This window comes from Anthonomus grandis, chromosome 6 (genome assembly GCF_022605725.1).
Source record: "Anthonomus grandis grandis chromosome 6, icAntGran1.3, whole genome shotgun sequence".
In the NCBI taxonomy this organism is placed as follows: Eukaryota; Metazoa; Arthropoda; class Insecta; order Coleoptera; family Curculionidae; genus Anthonomus; species Anthonomus grandis.
In genome coordinates this window covers 23,401,572-23,424,127 of record NC_065551.1, presented here as the reverse complement: position 1 = coordinate 23,424,127, position 22,556 = coordinate 23,401,572, and the positions used below count along the sequence as shown (strand labels likewise).

General features: G+C 29.3%; 1 protein-coding gene across 1 annotated transcript; it reads left to right on the top strand.

Moving 5' to 3' along the window:
• The first annotated feature begins 1,183 nt into the window (after nucleotides 1-1,183).
• On the top strand, nucleotides 1,184-21,112 carry LOC126737602 (DNA-binding protein D-ETS-4). Its single transcript, XM_050442581.1, has 5 exons — nucleotides 1,184-1,474; nucleotides 9,487-10,531; nucleotides 12,199-12,353; nucleotides 15,912-16,032; nucleotides 20,048-21,112. Exons 1-5 carry the CDS (start codon nucleotides 1,439-1,441, stop codon nucleotides 20,383-20,385), a joined length of 1,695 nt encoding a protein of 564 aa, XP_050298538.1. The 5' UTR covers nucleotides 1,184-1,438; the 3' UTR covers nucleotides 20,386-21,112.
• Nucleotides 21,113-22,556: the final 1,444 nt, after the last annotated feature.

The window sequence follows — 22,556 nt, the reverse complement described above, 5'->3', positions numbered from 1 at the left end:
CCATGTCGACATCTAAATAAGCTTCATCTGCTGCACTAGTCACAATATTATAGGTATTATCGTGGTTTGAAATCAAAAGAGAAGAAATATCGGTGAAAAGGCGTATAGTATATCAACTACCAGAATTAGACTATCAAGTAAAATGACTTCATAAAATTTACTGGGAGTTATACTATTATAATGAAGAATATTTTTGCCAATATCCTTTTTAACATTACTTTAAAAAGCAATCGCAGCATTTTGTATAGTCACACGCTTTTAGGTCTAAAAACCAAACAAAAAAGAAGGAAAAAAGATTGAGCTTAGAAATAATTACTGCAAAAGTAGCACTTAACTAGCAGCTAAACTTATCGCCATTAAACATACAAAGCTACCAATAACACAAAAATGCTGTTAATTTGTTTTAATAACTCTTCGTATATTTATTATTGTTTATTTATTTACCTCACACGTTACACGTTTGATAAAAACCTATGTCTTAAGGTGATATTGAGGTAACTACAAATTACTAATGCATTTCAGTGGTAACTAATGTAGATACGATACAAATGCGTTGGTTAGCACTAAACGCCAAGCGATTTAGATATATTGTCATCAAATTTATAAATACCTCTAAAAAATCTATAATTTTAAGCATATATCGTTTTTATTACCGCTTCAATACCTTAGTAAAAGAAATATATTTGACCATAGTTAAGTGTGAAGTGCATATGCAATTATATCAAATTGCATTAAATATGTAGTTACCGCTTCTGCGCTTAGTAGGGCAGTACTAGGGACCAAACCTTATATCCGGTAATTATTGACGATATGTAAGATGAAGCAATTGTAATTTGTCACCCTTTTTATGTCGGGATATGAAGACATTTTCTTTCTACTACTTGGTATATTCTAGTGGTAATCAGTAGTATTAAGAACCCTTCAGTAACTTTAAAATTAAAACCAGATTTGTACCTTAAATTTTAAAATCAAAACATGTGCTTTTAAATATCATAAGCAATTTAATTGATAATACTGTTTATATCAAATGATTGATAACAATTGTAAAATTATGTAAAACTAAAATAATTCGCTATCTTTCTCTCTCGATATAAAATTCATGTCGCGATCCCCGTACTATAATATCGCATTTTTTAATCTTTCACTTGTTTCTTGATCAACACTAAGGCGACTTGATCGTGGTCTCATGAGCAGAAAAGTAGGCCGTGCGCCGACGATTTACCATCGCGTAACATTGAACGTCTGAGCGTCGAGCAGCGCGGTTATAGCGAAAGATTCGCGCGCCATATCTTTTGATTTTTCATAAGCTTCTGACATAGTATTTGCTCTTGTTTTTCCGTTCATAGTGTACAAACGGGTAGGACTTCACATTTCGGACGGTAAATCCGAAATTAACGTGAGTTTTTTTCGGAATTTTCGCATATTTTTGGCCGATATTATGGTACTGGCTGACAGACAGACGACGATGGAGTCGGTAAGCTGCTTGACGAGTTTATAGGTTCTTAAGAGTTTTTGCAGATTACGAGATTTCTCCTATCATGTAACACAGATTTTCTTGTTTTTAGTTTTAATTGCTCTGACAAAATCTTATATCTTATCTCTGTTTATTTTTACAATTATTGCACCTATCTACATTTAGGTTGCCAAGTAAAAGATATATTTGTTGACTGAGAACTTTTGCATGATAATGCAGTGATTGCTTCGAAGCAATTATTATATTTGTATCCAAAAGAAGCATGTTTCGGTTAAATTAGTCAATTGATAAATGTCGTTTCATCAATACTTTTAAAGGCATAAACAAGAAGATTGTTATTATGCTAATAATACGCACCACTGTATCTTTTATTTAGGTGGAAATTTCTCATAAAACAGAGTTGATGTTTCATAAAGAAACCGAAGATGAAAGACGAAATAATAAGGTCGTATTAAACTTAATTTGTTAGCAAAATACTTTCTTAAATCACATATGTTTCTATACTGAAAACTAGCTATTGAGATACAGAAGACTGCCGCAAAACTGGATACATTATGAGAAAATTGCTATGAAATGATCATGAAATGTCACTCAAAGGAATCAGAATCATTGCTTTCGAGTTCAAATTATGATATAGAGCCAGAATATCCCTTAAAATACTAAGATTACATTCTAAACCTTTTCCTAATATTTTTGCTCGCAACTTTTCCATTAGACATTCCATGCTTTAACTGTAACTATCAACGGTTTCTGAATATTTGTATTTTATTCACCTTAAAGGACTAACGTGGAGCAAAAGAACTTAATAAGTTGCTGTTTTCTGCTGTTTTCATTACATAAATAATCACTGTTATCTAGTTTTCGACTGAGCTCTTATTTAAAATTGGCTTTCCTATCATTGGAATCCTCGCACATTATTTAAACTTGGCATTCTATAAACATAAAAACTATCCAATGTTTGCGATATTACTCGAAGGAAAAAATCTCTTTTATTTCGCCCTTCTTTGATTGCCATAATTAACCTAACTATTTTCTTAAAGAAGTTATTAAGCTGTATATTCAAAAAATACTTTGACGATCGTCAATTCTTTTATAAGAAACTTTAAGTAATGCAAAAATAGATGTATTGTTTAATACTTTCGCAGATCCACGCAGCAGTTCTCACTTATAAATATTTGTTTCTCGAAAATCAAAAATAACAAAAATGAAATATGTGCTATATGCATAAAAATATACTATATTTGCTTAATGATTGCTGAAAAAAGGCATGTCATACTGTATTGTTGCTCAAGTTTTATTGATAATCATGAATTCATAATACTTTCTTTAGTAAATCCAACATAAAATAATAATTGCTATTAAATAATAATTTTGCGTAACAAATGAAGCGTGCATAATACGATAATACATCATAATTAAGATAAAATTAAATTTTTTTGTGGAGGCAAATCTGTAAAATTATTGGCTAAACAATTCCTCGTACTCGGCTGACGTCATAATAAGTACCAGAACCTGAATCAACGAAGGTCCAAGGACATTTTAAGTATTAAATCGATAATTAAGAAGCGAAATCTTAAAACATTTTTCGTTTATAATTAAATGATGCAAATATTTGATTGGAAGCTTAAAATAATGCGAGTGTATGGAGCCATAGAATAACCGATTTAAATAACGACAGTAATAGATATGAATGAGATAGACTAAATTATTTACTCATTAATTCAGTTTAAACTGTAATGAATAGGCAGTTTTCGGAACCATTAAAAAGTATCACCGGTAACCACTAACTGACATGTATGACATTTGAAGTGTCATTTATCGTACTTCTCTACCGATACCCTCCGCTATCTTACGGACGATAGACATAGCCATAAACATAACGAAACGCATGCGCATTAATGTTGTTCACATTATTGTCAAATATTAATAATTAATAATGCAAGTTTATTTAGTCTCCTTTTGTCTGAAACAGTAAAAAGATATTTGTTTTTTTTACATAACAATGACCACGATGAACCCAAAACTAAATTACAGTGTCAAGACAAAATTCAAGAGAAGATTTAATGATGAAGATAACCAAATACTTCTAATGGATATCCTAGCAAATAATTCCTATGTTGATCCAGCGAAATAAAATATCATATACAATACTTGTGATTTGATTTTAGAGCTCTAAAATCCTCAATCATATTGTAACTCTAGGTACTTTCCAATTTTTAAATAAGGCTACCTAACTAAATTAAATATAATATTGTAGACCAAACATTGATAAAATATCTATAGTTTGTTTAATATCCAAAAAAATGAGCTTAGAAAATGTAAGGAGTAATAACCAAAAAGAAAACAATGAAAACGAATTTCTTGCTATCGTTAGGTTAGCGGTAAACGTGTCACCTATTTCGAAAACACTTTTTGGAGAGCTGTCAAACAACGGCTAAGATAACGTTTATGTCTATATTAAGCGTCAAAACATATGCATCTTCGAAAACTGTCTAATTAGTATGCAACGTATCGGTTACTACATACAAAGCGGTTACTAAAAATTTCAAAATAAAGTAGAAAAGTTATTTTGAGGAAATGGCTGTTATCCGCTAGAATTAGAATTAGTCTCTATTAATCATCAGAAATCACTGGTAATTAATACCTTAATCCTAAAAAAAACACGAATAAATGTATTTTTTGAGCTTTTATTAATCTTACTTTTCGTGGCGAAGGCATACAGATTCATCTACATGATAATTATTCCTTGACTATTCTCTAAGATTCATTTATTCTGCTATTCATATTAGGCAAACTAATTTATTTAGTAACTTTTTCCAGATCTTCTTTGAAGGTGAAGTTGATTCTTTTTCCAATAACTGTACCAATCTTCATACTCACTCCAAGATCGATTTGTAATTTTGTACAGCAAGGACAACTCAATTGTTTGTAGTATTGTAAAAACATCATGGTCAGGCGTTACAAATAGCTATTTATAATAAAATACTTGCCGCAAGAACAAAGATGGGAAAAGTAACATCTTGGACGTGATTTTAGGCTCGGTCTGATTCATATCTGACTTGACATTTTTCTCCAGCAAGAATCGTCACGTTAAGTAATATAATTTTATAACAAGAATAAAATACTTCTATTTACATAAATGTCATGAGGTTTTAAAACTATTTAATAAGGTGCTACAAGGAAATTTAGACCATTTTCCTTGCAGCAATATTTACTAGACAATTATTGTTACGTATTTATTATGTACTTATTATTTTTTCAGATCGTGAGATGTGAAGACCAAAAAATTTCGAGATATTTTCAGAGACCGTGTATTGTTTTTTTATTTAAACAGTATATTTTTTAATGGTCTTTATAACCTGTTAAAGTGATTCTGTTATGCATATTCTTCATTCTATAATTAATGGACCTTTACAGTGAATATTAAAAAATTTGATATTCTCTTGCATGATTATCAGACGATAATAGACTTCACGGTATTACAAATTTTTTGCAATATCACATAGAATCTTCGTGTGAGTTAAATAATTTTTTGTATGTATTGAATGCACCTTTTGCTTCAAGTACCATCACAAGCTCCCAGCATCGCAGGATTTTTCTGCACCCATCCGCATACATATCATGTAGCCTTTAAAATTTCTGTTCCCTCGATTAAGTACAACTCATTTTTGAAAATTCAAAAGTGAAAGAAAATCTAGTTCTCTAGATATCATCATAACGCAAGTGACTTATGTTTAGATGTACAATCTTACTAGCTCTATGCAGCTTAGGCTACCTTGTTCTCCATAAATACCCAGATTATTTACAAAGGAATCAGGAACAGTTTCAGGAAAGTTTCAAAAACTGCTAAATGTTGATTAAGATGATTAGACACGACTACTTCTGAGATAAAATTGTTACTTTAGAATAGTTAGATAAATATCAAGAAATTATTCACGTACAATGAAATAGTGAGATGAAATTAATTTAGACGTTTTCCTACATTCCTTTGCGAAATTTTTAGGTCTAGGATATATAAATAGAATTCAAATACCGACAATTACAATTTTTCTAAAAATAAACTTCTTGGAACAAATAACATGCAAATAACGTTTACCATGCAAAAACGTCTCTTCGTAATCTGATGTGTTACGTGTTCTCGTTGGAAAAACCTACCAACCTTGGAGGCTGGTTAGCGTTAGCAAGCAATTATCTTTCTCTTTTGCTGAAATATGGTGAACGTACTCAGCGAAGGCAGAAAATCTTATCGCGTAAGTGATAATGTATCAGAAATATGCCAATTTAATAAAACTCATGAAGTAGACTGAGAGTTCAGTAATCAGATATTAATTACATCCCAAAGTTACTTAAAGTAAACTTGAGTTGCAGTCGGTAATTTTGTTGCTCCGGAGTTACTTGCAGATTTAAGCTTACTATGGAAAAAACCCACTGGTTACATATTATATAAAAAATGAAGTTGCGGACAATCTGGAATAACCAAACGAACAATATACGTTGGTATGGGATGATCGAACATAAAATAACAGTATTATTATATGTAAAAGTGGGTAATAAAATCCAACCAGCTTATAGGATAATCTCTTATGACTAAATAAAAAACCATTTAATAGTGGGTTCTTACAAGCAAGAACCATTTGCGGTACAATTTATTACCTTCCATCAAAACTTTCTCTTTTCTTTCTCGGAATTCTTCATAGAATGACGCAGTTCGGGTGTTGTAAGCGTTTCACCAAATTTTTTTCATTTGTATCATTTTTACGTAACATTACGTAATGCCATAATCTTTTATCATTTTTAATTAGAATATATGACTCCTCACTACAAATTATTTAATTTTAATTTATATAACTAAAAATATGTCTGATGTTTAATATGAAGGTTGATAACGTATTTTTTTCATCATTAATCGCAGTAAGTTAATATTAATTGCATTAAAATTTGTTTTTCATAAGCTTAAAATAATCAAGTTGTCGGTATCAAAATAGATAATAAAAATTGACTTAAACTACGTGACTACCTTAAGTGGTTTTAAACTATTTTTATGCAAACACTTTAGAGTGCTATTGCAAACACGTTTTTCAGAGGAAGAACTACTTGGTAAACACAAAAACGTACAAAAACTACTTTCAATTTGTTAGCATTACAATATGTATGAGATTATCGGTAAAGATCACGTACAAGACCGTCCTTTTAGGCCAAATTATTATCTGGTTTAACGAAATCCTACGAATAATCCTCTTACATCTATTGATTTTAGTTATGCCACCTTTTGTCTTTATACAGAACAACCATGGATTGTTAATCAATATTTTTTCAGAAATCATTTTTTCTCAAAATCGGTCATGTATTTCTTTGAATAAAGAAAATGTTGAAACTATTAATTGATTTTTGGGTAAAAACTGTAATTAGCCTTGAGTAGGTTGCTTAATTTTGGTTTATACAGGGAATTTCTTAATTTCATAAGTCAATTGGACTGAGTCAGCTTAAAGTGATAATCAATAAATAACGTAACTGAAGCTTTAAATGTTAGATGGCGTCAGTCATTTAGACAGAAAAAATATAAATAGATGTTAATTTAAATGAGGAAAAATAAAAACATTTATAATTTATTTAGCAAAATATAAATACGAAATGATGATATCCAATCAGCTTATATTATTTTTTATTGAGTGTTCTGATCAAAATATCTTTTAGAATTTCAAAATAAAATATATAGTTTTTCTAAAATGTTATTAGGTCGCATTAAGAAATAATTGAAAACTGAACTTAAACCTATTTTAACATATATTTCTACTTATAAAGTTCATCAGGGTACATAATTTCAGCCTTAATAAATAGAGAAAATAAAGTCTTGTAGAAATAATATAGAATCAGGGCATGAAGTATTAATTATATATCTATACATACGTTATATTAAATATTTTTCTTATTATTAAACTCTTTTCTCTATATAATTTTAAATATTTTTGTGGTTAGTTTTTGGTTGAAAATATATTTTCTTTAATTTAATAATTATATAATAAAAATATAATTGGGGCACTTACCAGTAAATAATTTTGTGGTAAAGACAACTATAACCCCCAAAAATGTTTTCTTTTTTTTATTCTATTCTTATATTCTTTTTTTTATTTTAGTATTTAATACATCAAAACTATGATATATTTAGTTTAACTAATTCTCCAGCTTCTTTAAAATCACTAATCGATGTTTCCCTTAGATAGAATTCAACTTTCTCTTCCTTTTTTTCAATGGTTTGACTGCATGATGTATTGAAATTTTTAGTAGTTAGGTTTTCTGATTAAATCCAAATATTCCTTAAATTCAACTTCTTTTACTGTCAATATTGACGACAGCTTAATGGTATGAAAAAAAATTAAAATTTTAGGTACTTTCTAATATCAGACCCTTAAAAATTTATATATGATATAAAGCCTTTATATAGATTCAGAAACTGGTATGAAAAAGGTTAGTTCTAGCATAAGATGAAAGCTGATATCGTGTAATGCTTATATCTCAGTAAAAATATTTTTAAATTTAATCAAAGTCAATTTTCTTGAATACATGATAGATAAATGACGAAAAAAAAGTTGTCTTTCTTGAAATATAGATTGTGTGTTTTCATTAACGAAACTTGATGTATCCACATCCATCCCTATTTATTCAGATTAAAATTTTGAATATTAAATGAAGAAACAAGGCTAAATGTGTTAAAACTTGATGAGATCTATAAAAACTGATTAGCAGTTGCTCTCCTACTGACCATTACTGGTATAATAAATAATATTGTATAATATTGGTATAATAAATATGAATTTTTCTCTACAAAATAATTTATCTAAAAACCAACGCTCTTTAGATAAATCTCATTTAAGTTTATATCCTGGTTAAAATAAATTTTCATTAAAAAAACCACATGAACTTTGGAGTTTTGTACCCATTATAACAAAATGCGTTTTATTCCTTAAATAAAAAATTAATTTGCTTTAATAACCTCACAATCATTAAGATTTGACGAGCTCGTATAAATTCCAATTTAAAGAATTTTCGTAATGGTTTATTAAAAACCATTATTGTACCAACACTATTATTAAATAAACATCGCAATTGATTCATAATTTAATATTACCGATACTTATTGTAATGAGAATATTAAAATACGAACTCAAGATCAAAATCAAGGTTAATATCAAAATGTGTAATAGAAATAAAAGTGGGGGAGTCATGGAATTACCATGAAATACACAAGGGCAAATCTTCATGTGTTTTTCGAACAGGATGGTGCAAGAACGACTGGTGCGTAAGAACCGATTGTCTTAAATAAACCAATTTATTGCTCAAGAATTTATCTATATATTATTAGTAGTGAGTGTTGGTAATATTGCTTGGTAAGGTTTTCTTTCTATATACCTCGAAACCAACCTTTAACCAAATCATTAAAATCTCATTCATTTCTAATATTAACGGTCATGTTAATGTTTTCCATATTAAATTTGGAATTCGAGTCATTCATTATTCATTGAAAGCTATTATTTGTCAATTAATATAAACAGTTATTTCGAACAAAATTATTCAAATACAATATGTCCTATAATTTTCCGCGCAATCAGATCTGCAGTATATCGAAAATTTAATTTTAGAATCAGATTAACGCACGAAGTATGGAGTAAAATAAATAAATTCCGTATGGGTAAATAGTGAGCATATGGTATATGTACGTCAAATATCTACGCTTAGGTTCAAGAGAGGGTAAAATTGTGAGAACAACGTCTAAAACAATAAAGATATTAATCATTTATACATACAAAAGTTTCAACTTTTTCCATCAGACAAGACATTAAAAATTCGTAAATATTTTAAGTTACAGTTGATTAACCAATAATTAATTAAATAAAACTATGAATGGGTCAATTATTCATAATTAAATAATAATTATAAAATCCCAATAGTTTGTTAAACCCGTACCACATTTAAAATAGATCAACTCGTTAATATCCGCTTTTATCTATTTCCAGATGCCACAAACAGTTCCGTCTGCAGGCTTCACACCTCCATGCGATTATAGTAATTTTGCAGAAAACTTCGATCTTTCCCTGTTACCTGGTGGTGACCAACCATTTTCCGGATCGATTCCGTTTTATTCGACATACGAGAAAAGCCAGTTGGTGCAGCCGAAAATTTTCACTACCTTTCATCCCAGTTCTCCAGGCAGTCAGTCTGTATCTTCAGATAGTGAGTTTACACCAGACTTTCAGAGACTCCTGGGAGATGATAAAAAGTATTTATCACCCCAGTCGCCTATACATTTAGAAGTGCCTCAACTGAATTCACTAGGGCAACAATCCGGATCATTATCACCATTTTCTCCAAGCTCTCAAGGGCTCCTATCACCTAATGATCAGTTCAACAGTTATCGAGACCAGACTTTTTATCCCAGTTCACCTGAATACTCTTTATATACGGCCAGTCCCAGTTCAGTATACTCGAAATCACCTGGAGATGAGTACTTTCAAAGCAGCTATATTAAGAAAGAAGTTGTAAGCAATTCGGCATCACCATTGCCAAATTTATCACCTTTTGGCATAAAAGAGGAAAATTTTGGATCAGGTTTCTTGATTTCCTCACCAGTGTCACCAGCTTCACCTGAGCATTTAAATCTTTTTGATTCGCAAAAGCAAATAAAGCAAGAGAGTACAGTAGATTTTAGTGATCTATTAGGGGGCTTTCAAGAAAGTGAGACCTTAAAAAGTCTTTTAAATCAAAAACCAGTGGATGTACTGCCGCAAACAGTACCAGAGATGCCAAAGGACCATCAGCTATTAAGACAGTTTTTAAGAGATACGAGTTTTCAGAAAAAATATAATGTTCATATGATTGATTTTAATTTGCTTAATGGTGATATTAAAATGGAGGAACCAGCATTAAATAAAGATAACGACTTAATGTTGGGCTGTGAAGAACAAATTTCGAGGGAGTCTATTGAACCTGTTCTCAATATGGCTATTGAGCAAATGAGAAAAGATGTCGATAATACTTGTGCAGTACTAGGAATTACACCTGGTAAGTGGTTTTTATTATATTTAAAGGTTGCGCTTTTATGTAAGACGATTATAAATAAACTTCAGCAAACATTTATTGTAATAAATAACTTCTACACTTAAGTCATAATTTTATGGTAAATCACGTGTTTAACATTTACTGCATGCAATTTTGACGTTTATTATAAGTAAGTCATATTTTAATGATATTTTTCTGAAAGGTGGTGATAATTTATTAATTTATATTACCATTACATTGGAATTTTAAGTGTCAAGCAGAAGTTTAAGTGTCAAGCAGAAATTTTCCTTCTTAAGATTCAAAGCGTCTCATATTATAGCTAGCTAAATATAGTAAGGTTATGCTCAATAAATAACACATATAGATATAATAATTTTTGGTGTGACACTCAAATCACGAGACAATTTTGGTTACCAAAAATGTGGATTAGTGGTAAAATTGTCTCGTGATCTTACATAATAGTTTTATTTAAATATTAAAAAAATTACATATTTCTGAATGTAATATGTTAAATTGTCCATTGTTTCCACTAATAGAATAATTATTAATTTCATTAACAAGGACCATCTTTAAGTTAGGCATTGCATAATTGTAATGCATAACTTAAATGCTTATGTTTTAATAAATCAATTTCACTCTTAATTAATGTTTACTAAGCAGCCAAATAACCTCCTGCTAATCCAAATACTCTTATCTCAACTATATTATAACTAAATAATAATTTTATTTTTAACCTTATTTTACCCTGAATAAATTAAAATATTAAGTTTAAATAAGTTTGAAACGATAACTTAATTTTAAAATTATTATAAAGTAAATAATTTTGCCCATTAGTAAAAAACTTCTCAAAACATAATTTTCAAGGATCTCACGCATTTAAGTTATGCATTGCATTACCTAGATGCATAACTTAAATGGTTATTTTTCAATAAATCATTGTATTGCACCACCCTCTTTATTTATTTTTCTGATAGCCATAACTTGAACGTTTCTCTTTGATTATTTTTTACTAAACAATCAAATAACCTTCTGCGGACCCTATTACGTTTACCTTCAACTCCACTATAATTATTTATATAATAAGAACAACGCGTGTATGGAAGAAAAATAGGTTTATCCTGCGAGCTACCACGGTACAAATAAATTTGTAATAACATACCAAATACGACCTTCAGTGCGAAGGAATTGACCGCACCCAACAAGTAGTCTACTTACTTTTTTGTTTACTTCTTTAGTAGCCCAATTGAAAAAAATGGTAAGAACAATGGTTAAACGAGTAGTTCCACTTTATATTGGGATCAAGTTGATATATTTAGCAATGGCTCTGGGGATACAAGAATTTAAATTTAACACATGAACAGTTTAATTTATTTATTGTCAATTATAATTTAAATGTATTACCTATAAATTATCGTGAAATATTTATATTCAAAGAGGCTATAAATTTAAACACTGCTTCTGTTCTATTATCGATAAAACATTTATGTGATTCAAATTTAATAGCTAAACGATACTCTTGTTAAATTGCTTTGGCAAATATTTAATTTATAAACTAACAGTGGGTGGAGTCGATCTATAAATACAAAATGATTTTTTTTACAAATTAACATAAATTACTAATACGTAATAAACATAAGAATGCGTTGGTAAATCATTTTTCATGTTTTTAGACCCCACAAAGTGGAGTTCATCAGATGTGGTCTCCTGGATTAGATGGACATCTCAGCAGTTTAGCTGTCCAGAACCGGTAGCTGAAAATTGGGATATGACCGGAGCTGAACTGGCTACTTTGACTGAGAAAGATTTTATTAGCAGATCACCTCAGGTAAAACTAATTTCCATTAAAATCTATTTTGCCTATTTAATGGTTTTAGTTTTAGTTCCTTTATTATTATGAGAGACTGTCTATACCTTTCTAAAAGTTCATTTTATTCACCTCCGAAACAGTTTTTCTTCGGATTTTTACAATTTTCTTACTGCTTCAATCAAAAAATTATTTTTTTTTCATTTCTGGTAATAAAAATTAATTTATACGTCAATGTATTTGAAATTCCACCAAATTTGAACAATTTTTCGAGAGATCTTATAATTGAAATTCTAAACCTTTCTATTATATGCTCTTTTAATTTTTTTTGTAAATCTGGACCAGTTACTTGCGACAAATTGTATTTTTTAGTAGTAATCTATATCGTTATTAAAATCTTCCATTTTTAATTGTTTTTTTATCTTTAAATGAAGATTAAAAAAAAACTGTAAAGATAATTGAAAAATAAAGCTTTATTTTAGATGTTTTGTCAAGGCTCTACAGTAAATATATAATTTTAAATTTTTTTGGAATATTTTGCTTTATTTCTTTACAGAAAGTATGTGGTTTTCTATAATAAAAAATAATTTTAAAACAAACATATTTAAACTTGTCTAACAACTCTTGTAGTAATAACTATTGCATCAATTAAAATATTTCATTTATACATTTAAAATTGATTTGGAAGTAAATGAACAAATAAGCTTTTCGGAGAACTTCTCTATATTTATTTATTAATTTCACATTTCTGTATTCATTAACGACTTAATTGTAATAATAATGAAAATAATACTAATGGCAAGATCCTGCTTTTACTGGTTATTTCTTAAGGAAAATTTTGAAAACCTTTAATACTGACTTTTTAATTTTTAATCTTTGTTCCGACTATTTTTTCAACCTTTCTTTTTTCTTACATATTTTTATTTCCAATAAATTTTCAATTTTATTTTTAACTTTTATTGTAATTTTACTAACCGAACTTAGACCATTTTTCTACTCACTACTTTTCTTTCATGAGGAATAAATTAGTTTGAGTCATATATTTTACCATTTAAAAAAGTCGTTTATTTTAATTTACTCAGTTTTTTTAAATCTAATAATCATTTTTCTTTTCTTTTATTTCTTATATGCTTGACTACTTTTGATTTGACCGAGTTTTTATCCCCTAATGAGCTAGTTTATAGTCCAAGTTTATGGATTAATCATTTAAAGGGTATTATGATTAACCATTTCTTTATGCTGGTATAATTTTTTTCATGGTGAAGTTTATACGTTTTACCTGACTGATTATTTTTACTGCTTTAATATTTGTTGTTTGGAATAATAACTAATTAGTATTAACTTACTGAGTTGATTTCCCTTATTTTTATTGCAAAATTTTTCAGTTTTTTCCTTATTAAAAATCTCGACTAAAAGAGAATTAATATCAAATATGTAAAACAGCTGGGATTGCAAACTTAACATAAAAATTAAAAGAATTGGTCAAACATTAACAAAAATCTAGTAAATTAAGCAAACCACAAATGCCTCTTTAACAGTAAAAGGTAAAGATCAAATGTAAGTCGAAACGTTATTAACATTTCAAGCAATATAATAGTCCTTAACAGTATGACGCTTATCTTAAGGTAATTTATGTTTATAATAAAGGTTTGCGGTGCTCACATGCAGGTATGTACGACAATCATACCATATATAAGTCATTGGCAAAAGATTTATCTTAGACATTTAACCTAAATACCAGTAAACACGCCTTTACATTACCACTTATTCATCATGTACTGAAGATATTAAAGATTTATTGATTACGAATGTGTTATATTTGTATTCTCATACATTATAGCAATTCAATGATTTAGCCTTTGTGGTATAACGAAAGAAAAAAATGACATTAATTATTGTTTTTCTTTGCATGCGATTTGAACACTAGGCACGCATAACGCAAAGAAAATCGTCGATATAAAACGAATTCCATGTATTTTTCGATTGGATATCTGGGTCGCGCGTAGCAAAGAACCAAAAACTTTCTCCTTTTAATGCATATAAACATCAGTTTCTTCTTGGGTAGAAGTGGAAATTCTTGCATATTTCTTAAGGTCAACGAACGACATTGCCTGGAGAAATGGTTTGAAATTTTATGTTTTTTTTTTACATACCTAAGGAGCATTTTAAAGTAAATTGTTATAAGAAGTGAAATTTATTGTCTTAAGCCGATAATTGGCTCGGATGCTTTCATTATTTTTAACTGCATTTGGTTTTTGCAATGACGAAAATTGTGTTAGAAGCTTTTCTTTACTTATGCTACGCAACATTTTTCAACAATATTTTGTTCATTGAAGCAAAGTCTCTGCATTTTTAATAAAGTTCTTTAGGTCCTTATTGAAACTTAAATCCAGAGTTTAACGTGGCCATTTTATAGTTTTAATATGAACTTAACTGATAATTTCATAAACACACTATGTAACTAAGATGTTCAGTAATGATGCTAGAAATATTTTCCTACACTTTCCAACTATTCTATGTTCCTATAAAGCTAACTATCTACATCTTTTAAAGGGTCCTCTAGGTGTTTAGTATGATTTAAATACAGAGTTCGAGCTGGTCAGTGAGTAGTTTCAATACGAAGTTGATTAAAAACTCAAGATGCTACAAATATCTTACTACTTGGGTTGAGATTGGATACAGAGAAGAAATGAGAGAAATAAAACAAAATAAAAATCTGCTGTTGGGCGCCAAAATGTATATTTTCAGAGCAAAAACAAAATCCATTGCTAAAGTTGAAATGCCAAATAAAATTTAATCTGTTATTTAATTATTTAATGTGATTTAAGATCCACAATGCAGAGGCAGATAATTAAAAAAAATCTTCTTTTCATAGGTTTTCATATACAGCTTAGCATCCAAGAGAAGATTTTCAATCCCTTTTTAGAGCCTCCTCTACCCCTTTGGGCCTTAATTACACAACCTTCCAACAAAATCTTACTTAGACCTATCAAAATGTAATTGTTTATATTGTCAAGACATTTTAATTTTTTATAATAAATGTTTAACTGCCATGAAAAAAATTAATTAATTAATCCATTTAATAAATAATTTATATAACGCAATAACTACCTATACAAATGATACATTTTAAATGTAAACTGCTACAGTAATGCAAAATGTGACTAATAACTTAAGTAAAATAATATCAATATATGGTTATGGTTTAAAATTGCAAAATTCTCTTGTATGGATCGTGGGAAATTGCAGCTTGTCATTAGCAAACCGTAATATCGCGAGAGGAAAAATCGATAAGATGAAGTCATTTAATGTTTTCGACATGATTACTATACAAATTACTATAATAACTGGTCTTTTAATGACGTAAGTTTTTGCTTTTTATTTTCAAAGTATTAACAGTTTTTGTGGTTATATATACAGAGTAATGAAAAATTACAGAGTATTAAAGCAATCTAGAAACAACTACATAAATATTTAATACCTAAATTGAGCTCTTTATGTACGATGTACATGCGTGAAGTCATGTACACATCCAATTTTGGCTCTGGATTATTTATCTATAATATTTTTTAATTTTAGGGTGGGATGATTCTACATGCTCAATTAGACTTATGGAAGGCTGCCTATTCAGAAGAAGATATTAAGGGTTGGCTACCAGAAGTAGTATCCAGTAATGCCTCAAGTGGTGATATGTCAGACGGTAAGCTTTATTAAAAAAAAATCAATCTCTAAAACATATGTTTTTTTTTACTCAAATCTACTTCTATTTAACCAGCATACGGTTCAACTTTATGATTATTATCGGTAACCTTGATAATTAATTATGAATATAATCGGTTGATAGCTGACCAAAAAAACCAGTTTAGATAAATTAAAATTGTTTTTTTGAACGTAGGAATTTGAAAATTTGGAATCTCGTTTATTGGATTAACTGCAAAGCGGCGGCAAATAAAACGCCATGTTTACGTAATTAAATCTCATGCAGTATGTAAGAAGGTAACTACCAATTTTACAGTTAGGATCTGAGTCAATTATTTAATTTTAGAAGGGACTTTTTTTGGAATTACTTAATTTTTTTTATGATTTTCTACTTTTTGGCATGATTAAGTAGAGTGATAGAGAGATGTAACCTTTACAAACAAATTTTAAATATATAGAACGTAGGTTTTAGTATTCGCGCTAATTCTTACAGATTTATTATATGTGACAGTTTACCTATTTTATTACAATATTTGGTTTGCATATTTGTTATTTTTTTGTAAAATATGCAATAAAATACCCTGAATATAGTGACTATAATTACAAAAACAAAAAGACCATTTTATTATTATTTAAACGTTGTTCTATTATACTGAAAAAAAATTGAAATAACGAGTCTCCATTTAGACAAAAAAAAGTCCAATTAATGGTTGCAAAAGAAAAGGATGCAAAAATCTAAAAGCTGAGGTTTCCGCACATTTAAAAATTACATAACCATATTTAAAAATTAAATACCAGGGAAATCAAAAAAAAAATAATTAGGATTATGTTTTTTGACATGATTTCTTTGTAATAGCAAGAAAAATACCATTTTAATATTCTCCAGGTAATGATTAAAAAATGAAATGCATTAAAAATTCATTAAAAAGATATTTAGAAAATGTTTTGATCTGATTATTATTTTTCCTTATTCGAAGGATTCGTAAGCAATAATGATAAAACGATGCTGTTTATTTGGAATGTTTATGATTATGACAATGTAAGAAAAATAAAATTTTAAGTCATGCAATCAGCAAATAAAAAATAAAATACTGTTGAAACAAAAAAAATGTATTGCAGCCGCTTAAAACTTTTCTTTCTTCCACTGTCTATTTATCTGTATTTCCAAATCTCTATGTTTCGCTATCTTATCACTGTCATTATCAAATAGGTTGCTGGTATTTAGTACTGTTACCTCAATAAGAGTTGTTTGCCTAGCATTCTTATTTATAAATATGAGATCTGGTCAATTAAATGCATCACACGCTGATCTGTGAGAACACTGCAATATAGTCCAGTAGTTGTTTTTAAGAACATACTCAGGGATGTACTTGTAGTAGGGAAGATACTTTGCCAGCTCTTACAGTATCTTTGCAATTGAATCGTCCTCTCTTTGTATTGTGTCGCAGTAAATGCTTTCCATCCAAAGCCACAATTCTCACTGCTACTACTACAAGTAGTTTCTTGTTAGCATGACTTGATCTTAAAGAGCCAGGCAGAAACCCTCCGTGTCTGCGAACATTTTTCCTAACGTTAGCCAGTACGGCAGCCAGACCGGTTCATCTTGTTAGGATGCTGCTTATCCAGAGGCTGCTCTCTTCAAAGGTGTATTTTCTCTCGATTGATCTCATGAGGTATTCATACTTCCTATTCACTCAGTCGCAGAGAAGATGCAACAAAAAGGTGTATGCCTGTTTCTAAAAGTATGACCTCAGATTGGCCATTTGGCTATCTAACTGTGTGCTGATTTCCATGCTCGCTTCGTCCAAGACATTGAGGTAGAGTTGCTCGCTCTACTGCACAGGAAAGGCGATGTTTATGTGCTTTTGTCAAAGAATTCTGATCTTTCGTTTCCGATATCGGTTTTACTCCAGTCAATTATACCAAAGGAGTAATTCAATATAGAGCAAGCGTATGTGTTCAATGCTTTAAATATATTTAGGCTGTTAAGATAGGTCCGTAATACCTGTCTGACCCTTTTAATGAATCTTGTGATTATTTTTTCTTTGTTTCTTAGTAGTCCACTTTTTACGCCTATTTCACATCTAGATATTTGTAAAGTTCATCGGTACCCATTGTCTCGATGTTCTTCTCTTCATTCTTCATATCATACCTCCTTGGTTGTATGCTCAACCTGATATCTAATATCATATACAAAAGATGATTAAGCCTAATTATTCTGTATCTTTGTTCTTCAAAGCGAAGCCGTAGCTGGGATAGGTTCATTGTAAGTTTAAACCATAATAGACTTAGTGAGACAGTGGAAGATAACTCTTTTAAATGGATACTTTAAGCTTCGATCTTGATACACCAAATTGAACTGAGATGCTCTAAAAATATAACATCAAAGGCGACTCTATATAAATTTAGTACACCTAAAAATCATTCGTCTAGTACAGAGAGAGACAGGATGTGATTATGAGTAAGGAACGACATGTGATTGGTCAATAGATTAATGGATCTTCAAAGTTAATATGATCCTATGGTATTAAGATATGTTGTTCCCTAGGTGAGTCATGTGCAGTTTTTTCAGAAATTTTGAACATCATCTGGTCTTGCAGTTTCTAGTTATGAAGTTGATGGATAACTCTGGAGACTTCGTTAGTAGTCAATGTTTTATGTTTGATCTGGCCGTATCCCTAAACAATATGCATGCCTTCGTTCACTCTACTAGCATTTTCGTTGTTTGCTATTGGTATTCAGAATTGAATCCCCCAAAACTCTATTATAATAGTTATTTTAATTATTCTTTTATTATATTATTTCCTTTTTACACCCAAAGATTTTATGAATGACTAAAAAGTTTAATGTTGAGGAAACAAAAAGTTATAAATAATACACATTTGTGTGATTTAAGAAATACTGCTTTTATTTAATAAGCATAATGAAAAAAGACACAATTTTTTGGTATTTTTTTTTAATGATTTTTATCTTATATCGTAAAAAATCTCAATAAAATAATACAATTTATCTAAAATAGATATAATTATATAAAAAGATAAGACTCTACGGTTCTCGAAATAATTATTAATAAATAAAATGCGATAGACGCTCAAAATATGTTTTGGTAAATTATCTATCGTAATTATCTATTTCAGACCTAACAATCGTAAAAAACCAAATAAATTATGGCTTAGAAATACATACCTATCTATCATCTTAAACGAATATATTTAGGTATGGAAAATTACGTTAAAGATTAGGTTACGTTAAAACGATCGTTACATATTAACAGTTTGATGAATTTTTTGAAGTAAATACCTCATAACTGTCGTTAAAAACTACGACAAAATTATACTCATAGTTTGTAATAAATGTAATTGAGCAAAAAAAAACACATTTTAAGATGGTTCTAATAGCTAAAACCGGTAAAAGTAAAAAAAAAATTGTCATTTTGGTGATTTTTTTATCAGGCATTTAGACCTAACACTAAAATAATAATTATGCATGACTGATATTTTCTCTAAACCTTTTTTAGTTTTAAAATGTAAAATATCTGTAAATCATAAAATAATTAATAAATTCCCTAAAATATGTAAATACCTAAAATTGTATCCGCTGCTATTGAATAACATTAGAAAACCCTATTGCAGACGTTATAAAACTTAGAACGTCACATTATCTCACCAACATGATAATTATTTTAAAAACAAAGGCAAATAGATGTATTCAAGATAAATCGCAAAACTAGATAACCTTGATGGGTGCGCGATGTGGTTTCTTGATTTGTAAAAAATATCTCTTGTGCTATATTTATCTATAATAAGGTTGGATAAAATTGTTTTTCGAAGCATGCGGTTAACTCGCCTTTTTTTTTTGTTTGATTTTTTTAATTGTGGGCTTATTATGCGGTTAAACTTGCTCGCAGTCACGCTATCATAAATTGATTTTAATAGCTCTGGATTCAGGTTTTGAATAATTATTTAATAATGATAATAAGCAAAATAAATATATATGCATTTTCTTAATTTTTCTAGATGAAGATGATGAGACGCATCCTCAACAAGATCTGACAAAACCCACGACATCCAGAACAGGATCCCACATCCACCTCTGGCAATTCCTTAAGGAATTGCTTGCAAATCAACAAACTCATGGTTCCTGTATCAGATGGTTGGACAGGACGAAGGGTATTTTTAAAATTGAAGATTCTGTTAAAGTGGCAAGACTTTGGGGCAAAAGGAAAAACCGCCCTGCAATGAACTACGATAAACTCAGCAGGTCAATCAGGCAGTACTATAAAAAGGGCATAATGAAGAAGACTGAACGGTCCCAGAGGCTAGTTTATCAATTTTGCCACCCTTATAATTTGTAATAATTCTTATCAGATGAGTTAATAGTCTAGAAACCCATCAATCATTGTAGGTCTGTGATCTCATTATTTGCCCTTTTGACAGTGCATATTGCTCGGTTAGACTATTGACTAAATTGTAGTATATTATAAGCATTGGGGAAGTAGAGGTTAAGGTTAAATTATGGTGAAGGTTATACATGATATTATATAGGCACTTTGAAGTTATCAAAGTGCTCATAATGGTGTTGCGGGGTATTACCGCTCACCAGATATTCTTAGGCATACTTTTCGGAAGGTAATTTCCAAATGTTTTTGTATTTTAATTATTTACCAGGGAGTAAAGGACCTGAGAAAGACTATTTATTCTAGAAAGTATTTTTTTTTTAAGTTTTTAACTTAGGTGCTCAAGTTTATACTTTTGAAGCTCAAGTGACTTAAGAAAAAATTATACTTTTTGATGGATATTCAGTCATTTTTATGGTACTTTGAAAACTGGTGATCTTGGTCCCATATATCTATGATATATTAATGTAATGTAAGTTCTATGAACGACGACGAATTTTTAATTTTAATAAGTAATAGACTTTAAGAATTATTTACGTATGGCGTAAAATTATGCGTTATATATTTGTGTCTCTCTAATACTAGTTTTTAGTAAAAGTTTTAATACTCTACTTATGAACAATTTATTATAGGATTGTATGAAGTTTAATACTCGTTCTAAATATGCAATATTAGTTATTTATTTTACAATTATTTATGACATGATTTTTATTTATTTTGTTATTTATCTCAAGTTTATTTTGTACTTTTATTTAAAAATGTGTATTTTATTTTAAAAATATATGAAAAAGAAATAAAAATGGTGTATTTCCTATTAAATATGTTTCTGTTTTTTTAAAAATTGATATCTTTCCTTGGTAATATTAACTATCATAATAATTCCTTTGGTAATTCTTCTAAGAATGCTTTGTACTCCTGACACAAGTTAAAATATGAGTAACATAATGCCAGTTCCTAATGTTGTACTAATAATGACGCTGTGTGCACGTACGTTATGCCATTATGATTTTACGCATATTTTGCATTTTTTATCTGAAAACTTGTGCTAAGTCGTATTCCATAAAATCTAATTTTTATTTATGATAATGCTTAAAGCCCCTAATTAAATCATTAATTATGGCAAAACGTATTCTAAAATTCTCCACTCTAACCAGTTCGATTAGGCTACAGTTAAACAATCTCTTAAATTTCTTTACCATGAACTTGTCCTTCTAACAATGCTTGTTCCTCTTTTTACCTTTTCCTTCGCATAATTAGTTCAAGCATCTCATACCATTATCTTCTTATTACATGTCCTGGATATTATAACTTTGTGTCCAGTTTTGCTGAACATAATAGCATTAAAAACACGTAGCACCTTAATGTTCTTACTTAAATGTAAAAATAAACAATATTTAAATAGTATGGCAAACCTTATGCGTTCTTTAAGAACAATAATTTTTAATATTAGAAGAAACAATACTAAGTAGGGATCTTACGTACATATTAATAATTGCACAATAAAACACTGTCCCCTTTAGTAAAAAATAGAAGCTCTTTCTGGCAACTTATCTTTCGAGGCAGAGTTAACTACGCCTGGCTACGTTTACTGTTAACCATTTCCTTGAGTACTCCTAATCATCATATTGATATTGAAAGTAGAGTTTATTAATTAATGGTCATTAAGATTAAAAAAATATGTTGACGTGGTTTTATTGCAGACCATTGTAGTGCATCTATTATGTCTGTGTTCAAACAATATACTCTTTACATGGAGTTACTTCCGATAATATTTTTACTTCCCTTAGATTAAGGAGGGCCGTAATCCAAAGGCTTGCATCAACGTAAAGATATTGATACTTAATTTGCAGAAACAAGATCTATAATATCCTGTAATTCCAGATGCTTCAAGTTGCATTATTTAAAATAATGGTCTTTCTGGTTATAATTAAGATTTTCACCCTGATTGTAAACAGATGAAATGGTATTGATTATGCTGGGTCAAGAACTGAAGCTATTTGACCATCATAAGTATACTTTACTTAGCAATTCAGCTTAAGAACTAAAATGATCCGTAAATGATTAAAAAAATTTTCTCTTTGCATAGTTCCCCTTAGATAAAATGCTGATAAAATCGATCCGCAAACAAA

Bases quoted from the DNA above. Each gene is read 5' to 3' on its own strand.
- LOC126737602 (XM_050442581.1), top strand. From the start codon at position 1,439: ATGGTACTGGCTGACAGACAGACGACGATGGAGTCG. The intron at 1,475-9,486 runs GTAAGCTGCTTG...ATCTATTTCCAG, and splicing joins GACAGACGACGATGGAGTCG to ATGCCACAAACAGTTCCGTC. The intron at 16,033-20,047 runs GTAAGCTTTATT...TAATTTTTCTAG, and splicing joins AAGTGGTGATATGTCAGACG to ATGAAGATGATGAGACGCAT.